This window comes from Pholis gunnellus (genome assembly GCF_910591455.1).
Source record: "Pholis gunnellus genome assembly, chromosome: 6".
Lineage (NCBI taxonomy): Eukaryota > Metazoa > Chordata > Actinopteri > Perciformes > Pholidae > Pholis > Pholis gunnellus.
In genome coordinates this window covers 914,722-925,725 of record NC_136532.1, presented here as the reverse complement: position 1 = coordinate 925,725, position 11,004 = coordinate 914,722, and the positions used below count along the sequence as shown (strand labels likewise).

Here is an 11,004-nt window from a genome sequence, read left to right as displayed (position 1 = left end):
AATCCAATTATAACTATAATTATAACCATCCATACAAATGATGATACACGAGTTGTAAATTAGAGGCACATATACTGATTTACAAATACAAGTCACTCTGTATGTACTTATGCTTTGTGTTTTACAAGACACAAGCCTTGTAACATTTTGTCACATTCCTCCTGCATTTGTGGATTTTGTGTGGAACAGCTCAGTAAACCTGCCTCAAAAGAATCCAAGAAGGTGCAGATTTACAACTATACTTCCTTTAGAAAATGCTAATTTGGTGTATAATACGGTGTACATTTTCAGGATTACAGTGGATAGTGCAAACGAACAAACAAGAGGCATAAGTAGAAAGACAACATCAAAAAAGTATAATAAATAAGTAATCACACAGTAAATGCATAGTAAATAAGTTACAAAAAAACAAACTAAATTATGATATAATCGAAATGAATGGTTGTTAATATTGCACAGTTGATACATTCATTGTATACGATGTGTTAATTAAAGACACAGATATCGATTCAGATTTTCATATACAAATCAGTCTGCCTTTATTTCTGCTCTGTGTTTAATGACTTCTGTAGCTTGACATTTGTCTGTGACAACGTACGAGACTGTTTTAACACCACACACTGTTCATAAGGATATTACCGTGTATTATAATACTACACCACATTTCGGCACTGTGGTTTTGCTCTACTTTTACTGAAGTAAATAACTGTGTACATAACTCGCTCCCTGGCTGTGGGGCGGAGAGTTGCTGGGATGTTAGCTACGTCCCGCCCAGCTGATTACGTCACCGTCATTACCTCCAAGCCGTCACACCTGCTCTGCACTTTAGGACGGGAGCGCACGCGACACACGTCAAAACATTTAGCCGCAAATAAGTTTTTATTGGAACGAGGGAATGTACGTCTCAGGATTAAGACATCTCTACGAAAGAATGACCAAGTTCCCACTCTTGGTAAGTGTCTTCCAAAAGTTTGCTTTTGCTCTGAGTCCAGCAACAACATTACAACATGTCCTGAGAGTGATAAACAAGTCCTAAAAGGTTCATCAGAGTGATTATCCACCTTTATTAATTATGCTAACTTTAAGCCGTTGATTTTTTTAAGAAGTAAGGTGTCCTCCCAGGAGCCGTTTAAAGGGGCTGTTTCTGTTGTATTGACTGAATACCGAACGGTGTTTACTGAATTAAACACGTTCTGTGGAGTAAAATTGGGTATAGGGACATACGGCTTGCTAGCTTGTGTCCTCGCGGAATGTCTCAGTTATCCGTCAAAAGTCGTCTGTCTGTCGGAGCCCAGGTGCGACATTCCTGGTGCTTCAGAAAGTAACTCATTCATTCATCCGGGCTCGTTTCTTCTGAAACACGGCACATCTGCTCGAAAGTTAACATGGTGGACTGGGTAGGGGGGGGGGGGGGGGGGGGTACATCAATAATTAACACTTAATACAAATAAAAAACTCATAATTTGACTGGACGTCTTCCTGATGTGTTGCCCCAATCTCCGATTAAGAATGCGTGAATTTGAATTGCTCTTAAATATTTCCACGTGTCTATCTTCTAAATTCCGGAGCAAATATATTTTCTCAATCGTATAGTAATCCCGCTTCAATTCGGCGCTGTAGTAATCCACCAAATGGCTTTTTTTTGGCATGAGATTTTAGCTTTTATATCTGGATTGCTTGGGTATCTCTCCGCATAGCCTTCTGGACGAGCGGAAAGCGGAAGTTCAAATGTCGTTTTGAGGATTATTCTCACGGCCGATTAACAGCATGTCTCCTCAGGATTCAAAGTTGTCTTCTGTGTTATAGTTGGAATGCGTTTATGTAGTTCTGCTTCGTTGAACAAGTTTAACGTCCCATTCAATTGTTTTTAAAGGTTTTTCTGTTTGATTATTTATTGAATGATGAGGTCTATCAAGCAGTATTTAATTATATATATATATATATATATATATATATATATATATACATTTTTTTTTAAATGTTTTAACCACATTTTAATTTAATAAAGTGTGTGTGTGGGGTGCGGCATCATGTGATCTGTTAGCTGGTTAATGTTGAGAAATAATGGGTGTGGACATAAATCTGGTCTTGTCAGATTGCCTTATTTGGTTATTCCTCCCACCTGGCCAGGTATTGACTATATTTGGACTAGCTGTTTGTGTTCAGCTGACAAGTGTTTGTCTCCTCCATTTCAGATGGCATTCTTATATCAGTTAAGCTGATTTTCACAGCATTTTCCTACATTTATGTAAATCTCAGAAGATGTTTAAGCATGTTTGAAGGGAATCCCCTTCTCCGTCATATCCGACTCGGCAGCCATGCTCGTGGCCTGATCAGAGGTGCAGTTCATTGGTCGGGCCCAGTTTTATGAAGAGTTGCGTCATCTTGACCATGAAAAAATGACTCATATTTAGTTCTTTGAGCTTTACAACTTACGATAAGTGTCCCTGTGTAAACAAGTCATTTCCTGAGAGCGGAATGTGTAAAGCCCTTTCTTATGAACACAAATGTGTGACTGAAACGGATGGAAGCAAAAAGTTTAGCTCCATCAAATAAAGTGGTTATCATTTACTGATGTAAGAAGGGATGTACATACAGCACCTTTTTTTTCAAAAATAACTGGTCTCAAAACATCTTAAATGTTTTTTTGACCAGCAACAGTGTAAAGATATGTTTAGTTTACTATGATCTAAAGGAGAGTGAAACCCTTCAGACATTTTTTACTTCAAACACTTACTTGATTATCAAAATTAGGGCTGCAACTAGCGTGTGTGCGTGTGCGTGTGCGTGTGCGTGTGCGTGTGCGTGTGCGTGCGCGTGTGTGTGCGCGTGTGTGTGTGTGTGTGGCCATTGAACCTTTCAATGGTCAATCAAAGAATGGTCACTGTTGTCCAAATGTCTTGATGATGAGCTCCTCCTACCCCACCATGTGCTCAAGGCCTTTATAAGTCGTACACAACCAACACTCTGGGTGCCTTCTTCCTTCAGATTGAAGTCTGTATGATGAATGAACCTTCTCTGCGCAGAGAATAAATACTTTAAAGACAAACTTCTTTCCTCAATGTTTTTTAATTTCAGTATCATAGGACTCACTCGGTACTATTGAATAGTTTTTTTTCACCACGTACGTCCGTCCGGAAAGACATGGACGTAAACTGCAACTTGACTGGTTGGTGGAGTCATTCAACCGCCAGGCAGTAATTCTAGTTTCAAATTGTTGCTGAATAATTGTCTGTTAGTTCGTCAATCGATTAGCTGAATCGTCTCAGCTCTCCAAACGGCCAATACATTGATTCTAAAACAAACAGTAACTACATTATGTTTTTACATGTTGACTGTCATCATACATTTCCCCGATGCGGGACTAATAAAGGATTGTCTTATCTTTTTCTCGAAGGTTCTGATATTGATCAGGCTCCTCAGACCCACGGGGGCCTTTCCACGGCCTGGTCTAGACTGCGACTACGACCTGGAGTACCAGAGCGGCAGCATCTGCTGTTTAAACTGTCCAGCTGGTAAGACACATGGAGCCATGATGTAGTCCACCGAGACTGAAGCTCTGTCACCAATCCATCACCAGAGCTCTGAAGTAGCTCCATCGTGATTGGTTGTTACAAAGCTTGGGTGACAGGTTCAGTTGAAGAGTCAGTAAAGTAGGTGTACAGACATTTTAAGGGTTGTTTGTGTGTGTCAGGTACACGTAAGGCATCGCCCTGCACCAGATCAGGACAGGAGGGGAAGTGTGAGGAATGCGACGACGGGACGTACATCGAGCATCGCAACGGACTGAGTCAATGTTTCAAGTGCACGCAGTGTCGCTCAGGTAATTCAGCTTGACCGCTTTACACTATCGATTGGACTGACTGTGGAAGAAGAAAAAAATCAATATTCCACCTTTTCAAAGTGCTCCGAGCATAAACTCCGACTTAACAAGCTCTTTTTGGCGTCGCTTTCTCAGATGAGGAAATCGCTAGGCCGTGTACTCACGTTCAGGATGCTCGATGTCAGTGCAAGCCGGGACGATTCTGTGCCCCTGAACAAGCATGTGAGGTGTGCAAGAAGTGCTCAAGGTGAGTGGATGCAAAGCAAACCTAGAACACACCTGAGGCCCGCTTCATTCAAAGTGAGTGATCCAAAATCAAGCCTTTATTTATGTCACTCATTTCTCAAGTGGAGACAACCTCACTCATTTTTATTCCTTCATGTTTTTAATTCTTTTGTGCCCGCCTCCTAGGTGTGAAAAAGATGAAGAGATAGTGAGGAACTGCACCTCCACTACCAACACGGAGTGCAAGAAAAAGCAGCTCGGCTCTGCCTCAGGTACAGCACTCAGTGGACGCTAACGCCACCTGCAGAGAGAGACATGGACACATGCACGGCATTTTTCTATTTTTAAAAGTCTGATAAGTGCATATTATGACTTTACATATATGTGAAGCTGCAACCCCATTAAGGAAACAAAGCTTGACATGTATATGTCTTATGGTGCTAATTGTTGTCAATTGTGTTTGTTTTTTTTTCAGCAAATGCCTTGACGATTGGGCTATCTCTGTTTTCTGTTTTCATAATCGGGGCGATAATATTTGCTGTGTGGAGATGTCTAAGAACAGGTATGTAAAAAAAATTAAGATTTCGAGGAAATAGAAAAACAAACTGAGATAATGCAGAATGTACAAATGGTAGATTAAAACCCTCCATGTCCATGTTGTGTACATGATAAGTAATGGGGCACAGTGAGATACTTTGCGAGGGAAGAATAGGCTCGCCACGATCAGCACACTGAATGGAACAATGATGGGTCAACACGTCCAGTCAGGAAATTAAGACCCGCCAAAGGAAATTCTAGCAGTACGACGTGACACATTTTCATTTCTGACAACCAACATTTGGTGACCACAGAATTGCCTGTCTTGCAGAAGGCTAAAGAAACTCGCGTTCCGTTATAACAGGAAATGAAGTGCCGTCCTTATACCTAATCATGTTGTTGTCAAGTGTAGAATCTAAAGACACTGACGTATAGCAGCACACCTGTCCGGTACTGAGACATCCACTGATGCATGTTGTTCAGGTCCAACATTCCACCTGTGTCATAACTTTACAAATTGAAACACACTCTCAGAAAATGAGTCAGGTTGATCCTAATTATTTAAGCCACAGGTTGTATCTCACACGTACTGGATGGTACATATGAGAAGTGATGTCACTGCAGCCTTTGTGTCTCTGACACACTCTGGCTGTGTGCCAAAGCAGTATGGGCACAGAAACCTGCTGAACCGGACTGCAGATGGCAGCTGTGACGTTGGTAGTTCTGGCTGACGACATACAGCAGCAGGCGACATAGCACATGATAATAATAATTATAACCACCGTAAGGGTTTGCTTCGTCATCGTTCAGACCAAACTTGCGTGCCATGCTGCTGGTAAACTCCACCTGATCCAGACCGGTGCCGTATGGGTCGGGTTCCAGAGCTCTGATACTGACTGGTGTGGCCAGAGGCGCTTCCATGAGTGTTAGAGAGCAGCAGCAGCAGCTTTCTGCCCGTGTGTTGTTCAGTGTTGATTTATCCATCAAAGCAAATTGAAGTCGCACATTGGTGCTGTCAAGTAGCTGCTAGTGGACTTGGGGGAATTCCTTAAGTTGCCTAATCCTCTCCTCACATCCTCCCTTCAGAATCTGTGAGAAATCCACCCGACAGGAGGAAAGCTGGAAAGGTGAGTCACTTCAAATATTTTCATTTATACTATAGAAATAATTAAACCAGCCATAGAGCAGTACAAAAGGCTAAAGTGTCCTCCGATTTATGGAAGATTAGTACAGTTCCTAATTTACAGTAGACTGAGCAATAGAAAAGTGTTTAAAATGGCTGGTTCTTCTGTTAAGCATGTTCCTCTTCCTCTCCAGCATGACGGCGACTACTGTCCCACCGATGACGGAGAAACGCAGAGCTGCTTGAATCTCTCCCGGACACTGGTGAGAGCCACATCCTCAGCCGGTGCATCGGACGAGTGTAAAGCTCTGCGTGAAAGCCCCGGCAGCTCAGCCAGTAACTCCCAGCTCAGTCTAACCGGCCTCCCCTCCTCTGCCTTCCCCGCACCTCCCCCCCGAGCCGTGCCCATGCAGCCTGACAGGAGGGTGAGAGTAACCGCTCATTTCCACCTCGCTTCCTTCCTCGTTTCTTTCCTTCCCTCTCGTGCTTACTGCTCGTTGGTTTCTGTTGAGTAACGCTTTGCTGTCTCATGCCTGATTCATCGTTATTCAGTGAAACAGGACGAGACATGAAGACATGACAGGATAAACACTACAGGGCAAACGATGTATTGGATACAGTGTAAAAGAATATGTAGTGAAAGGTGGTACTCGACGTCGTGGCGGAGTTGTGTCACATGACTCACATCCCTCGTTGCATCCGTTGTCCTTATTGGCCGGCATTTCTTTCCTCTCAAACATGAAACGCATCTTTGCATTTTTAGAAATGTATTTGACAAACAAAATATTTTTAATTCAACTAAGGGAGCATGGGATTTTTCGGACATGCCAAGTAACATACGGACGTACAAGTGAGTTGTATTTGATGGCTGTCGCCATTTTGTTTTTTTGCAAAACAGTAAATGGAAGTTCACCCCTAAAGCATCCCCTGCTTTATGGTCTGTTTGACTCTAAATGGACCATAATCTACTAAATGAACATCATGCTGTATTGAAGAAGACTTGAAACTAGAGATTGAGACCATAAACTCATGTTTACAATGTTTACTGAGGTAATAAATCAAGAGAGAAGTAGAGTCATTTTCTCATAGACTTCTATACAACGTATATTCACGTTTTAGAACCGGAGATTGCCGCCTGAAATGTACTGAAAGACCCCATAGTTTATAATTGCTTTCATTATTATGGTCATTTGTTTTTGTGAGTACTTGAAACTAATTTAAATGAAGATTTTCACAGTGGTAGTTGTGACTTGCTGCTGATTTATTATTTAAAGCACATTGAAACATGTCGGTTTCATTCCTCTTCCTGTTCTGACACAGTGCAGGCTGCTGTAATTGTTGAGTCACATTCCTCGTTGCACCTGTTTAACTTGAAGACAGTTGTCCTTATTGGCCTGCGTTTCTTTCCACTTGAACCTGAAATAAATCTTTGCATTTTTAGAAATGTATTTGATCAACAAAATTATTTTTAATTCAACAAGGGAGCATGGGATTCTCCCTACATGCTAACCGAATCAGAGATGAGTTGTATTCACTGTATTCTGCTTACAATTCATGACTCATGAAGAATTTCAACAGACTTCTTTGGATATTAATGATCGTTTCTCCTTTGTCATTTAGGAAGATGTGGAGTTCCCCACGCTTGTTGCTGTGAATGGTAAAGTTCTTTTTATTTTCCTTCCTCTAAAACATGCACACGGAGCAGTGTGACCCACCTGTTGTGTGTACATGCTTGTGTTCCTAAGTCCTAAATGTTTATGATAAAGACTAGGTACCTCACAGAGGCCAGGGCGCCTGAATGACGGTTTTTATCTTTGTTTGCAGGTGAAGAGTCTCTGAGGAAATGCTTTGAGTATTTTGAAGAGATAGACTACAACCACTACAAGAGATTCTTCCGTCACCTCGGTATTGTCAATAACGTGATCACAAGCAAAGATGACCTCCTTCCCTATGAAGACAGGATCCATGATTTGCTCACTATTTGGGTGGAGAAAGAGGGCAGGGAGGCCACCTTAAACGACCTGCTGAGGGCATTGCTGGATCTGAATCAGAGGCGGACCGCTGAGACGGTCAAGGAGAAGGCGGTTCTCAATGGTCACTACTCTGTTGAGCGTTAATGAGAGGTGAATTGGTTTTGGAAGACCCCTCTGAAAACATGTAGTCCTGCGAGCACCACTCGTGCTTCCAGCTCCTCGTTGAAAGCCAATGCCCCACCGTATACCGGCTGGTGCAGCATCACACACGGCCGTGTCCCACACTGGGTCTCACGAGTGTCTCGTATGGTGTCGGCTGCTTGTTGGAGAAACCTTGTGTAATCGTCCAATTCTGGTCCAATCGCACTGCGTTTTAGCTCTGTGTTCTTTTGGTGAAAAAGTAATTGCTCGTACACGATGTGTATCTTACCGAAGCTCCTACTCTTTCAGTCTGCGCATGTTCCCGTACTGTACAGCTCTGATGTGGGTCTTGTTTGGTCTGACTTGGCCTGATTACAAGCCTGGTTGACCTAACACACAATGAGTTGGGTTGCTTTCTGACTGAATGACATCTCTTCCCTCCTACATGGAGTGAAGTGTTTCATGACCAAAAGTATTTGCTGTCTTGTTTACAAAGACCGCTTATTTAAGTTCAAATGAGCCCAGAACTCCCAACATGTCTATTGTTTTACGTAGTGCTTCATTAGGCCTTATTTATTATTTAGTTCCTTAGGATGCATGTTATTTATTCTGTCACAAATAGAACTATCCGTCCTCAGTAATGAATGTCTTAATGCTATCTCTAGGCTATTAAACAGAAAGGTATAGCTATGAAGTTATTAAGCTAAGTTTGGTTTCATTCATTAGCGTCTTCTCCGCCTGACTATTGAATACATCATGATCACGGTTTAACTTTCTCAAAGCGCCTGATCACAATGGATGTGATTATTGCATTTCTGGTCTATTGTTACATGTCTGTCATAGTCTGATCACAACACTGAGGTTTACTAAGTGCCTTGTCTGCCACTTTATAGAGAAGTTAGTCACAATGTTACATTTTACTTTTCTTATCTGTAGCTCTCAGGTCCTGTTTTTCTTTTTAGAGAATAATTACTACTTTACAGGCTCTCGTATATCAAAACATTTGCTTGAAAATATAACTCGAATGTGTAGCCTACATATAATGATAAACACTTCTCCCTTTTTTCTATTTTGGCTGATTTGTTTTTGTAGTATTCTTCCAACATGGTGGAAGTGGTTTGTTGTCGTGGGGTTAGAGCAGGGGTCGGCAACCCGCGGCGCCGGAGCTTTTCGGCCCTTCTGTTGTGGCTCACAGTCCTCCGTCCACACGGCGTTTAAGCATCGTTTTCGAGATGATCTCCGTCCAGACTTAAACGCCTGAAAACGAATATCACGTGACTATTCACGTACACTGGACATGCAGTGGGTGCCGGTCCGACTGGTTTCAAACCTACTGGTTTCCGTTCCGTGCGCGTGTGGTGTTCCCGTAACAGCAGCAGCTGTTTTCTGTCTCTGTTGCCAGATTCATCAAACATATTGCTGGAGATCTAAAAGCCACATCTCATATATATTGCGGGGATTATGATTGTATACGTGAGCACTACATCACAGCCACGTATAAAGAAATACATTGAAGAAAATATATTTATGGACAGATCGCATCAACCTGGATTCGAACCCTGTCGAGCAAAATAGTAATATATTGATAAACGGCCGCGCTCCGCGATCCGACACTTGTATATTACGTCACTGTCTAGAGCCTTTCCCTGCAGCTGGCTGATCATGATCTGCAGAGCCGCCCTCAGTAAACTATCAATGGATGAATCCAAAAACAGAAAAGTCACGGAGGAAAATAGAGTTTAACTCTGCGTGGACGTATTCATTTGCTTTCACTGCCAACGATGCTGGCTTACCTGTATGCTTGATATGTGGAGAGAAATTTGCAAACAAAAAATGTAATGTTGAAAGATGCTTTCAGAACAAACACACAGCATTTGCTGAAAGTATCATGATGGAGATGAGCGACAAAGAGTGATTCCTCAACTGCTGCAGCAAACTCTCCTCTTCAGAAGAGTTTGATATTGTTATAACATGTAAAATAGCAATAAAATGTGTCTTTATTCTTGTTCTATAATTTCATAAATACGACAAACTATAGTTTTTGTATATATAATATAACTATATATACAACTTTATAAACTGATGTCAAATAGCTTTTGCGGCTCCAGACGGATTTTATTTGGTGGAAAATAGGACAAAATGTCTCTTTGGATAGTAAAGGTTGCCGACCCCTGGGTTAGAGCCTTCGCCAGGTCCCACCATGAACACAGGCTGACCAGAGCATGGTTAGCATCGGCCAGCTCCCACCAGGGTCTGACACGATCCAGCTCTGCTCCATTGTTTCAGCTGCTATCGTGGTGAAACGTGTAATAGATACTCGTTACCTGAAGGAGATACGAGTTTCTAAAAACCTGTGTAGCTAACACTAGCAGAGTAAGTTAGCACATGCACTTCTTTGCTACTTACGGTCCTGATGTCTACATGTGCTGCTTTTGCTTTTAATGATTGTATTGGTGAATAAAGACCTATCTGACATTACATGGAACAGTGTTGTTCATTCATTTCATTGTCTTTTGTCTCGATCGTCAGGTTTTTTTCACCCTGGTAACCCTGTTTAAAGTCACAACCCTATGAATTGTGGGTGATTCCCTCAGGCAAAGTCTGCAGAAATGGGGACTTGCAGAAAGTGTGCATAAGGGATTCATAGGCCCAATCCCAATGTCCCCCCTAAAGCCTCAAACCCTGAACCCTTAAAGACTTACTGACGTCACCTGGTGAGTGGGTGAGTGTGAGCCTGAGGGCTTGAGATGGTGTAAATAGGAACGGGACAACACTTTGCTGCAACATATCACGTTACCATGAAAATGACAACAAATATGATGTATAATTGTGTGTATTTATTTTGTACTCCCTGATTTGAATGTCTTCCAGACTCTTTCCTCACAAGATGAGGTCATTTCATATCTATTTACTTGTTTTTGTCAAGATCAGATATGTGATAAATAAATAAATTAAAAATAAAAACTGATTTCAAGTTTATTTTTTGTTCTATCTTCAACCCTTAATGTTTCCGTGTAAATGTAACACTCCAGGCTGAACACGTGAGCCGTCCTCTTTGTTTACTGTTTGTTTGTTTTTTACGTCTCCATGCGTCCACTGGTTACCCCGTGTTTAACGTCCCATTGCAATGATTTGTGGGTAATTCTCAAAGGGTTCATAAAGGGCTCAAAATGTCTGTGAGA

General features: G+C 41.9%; 1 protein-coding gene across 2 annotated transcripts; it reads left to right on the top strand.

Annotated features, from left to right (window-relative positions):
- Nucleotides 1-829: 829 nt before the first annotated feature.
- On the top strand, nt 830-10,610 carry LOC306697624 (tumor necrosis factor receptor superfamily member 10B-like). Of its 2 annotated transcripts, none has more exons than XM_079161631.1 (10): nt 830-952; nt 3,398-3,515; nt 3,695-3,823; nt 3,959-4,070; nt 4,235-4,320; nt 4,524-4,610; nt 5,672-5,712; nt 5,903-5,971; nt 7,329-7,365; nt 7,533-10,610. In XM_079161631.1, exons 1-10 carry the CDS (start codon nt 896-898, stop codon nt 7,823-7,825), a joined length of 1,029 nt encoding a protein of 342 aa, XP_079017757.1. In that variant the 5' UTR covers nt 830-895; the 3' UTR covers nt 7,826-10,610. The 2 variants fall into 2 exon arrangements, with proteins under 2 accessions (XP_079017757.1, XP_079017756.1); XM_079161630.1 differs by having other exon boundaries at nt 5,903-6,133.
- The last annotated feature ends 394 nt before the right edge of the window (nt 10,611-11,004 follow it).

Bases quoted from the DNA above. Each gene is read 5' to 3' on its own strand.
- LOC306697624 (XM_079161630.1), top strand. From the start codon at position 896: ATGTACGTCTCAGGATTAAGACATCTCTACGAAAGAATGACCAAGTTC. The intron at 3,824-3,958 runs GTAATTCAGCTT...TCGCTTTCTCAG, and splicing joins GTGCACGCAGTGTCGCTCAG to ATGAGGAAATCGCTAGGCCG. The intron at 5,713-5,902 runs GTGAGTCACTTC...CTTCCTCTCCAG, and splicing joins ACAGGAGGAAAGCTGGAAAG to CATGACGGCGACTACTGTCC.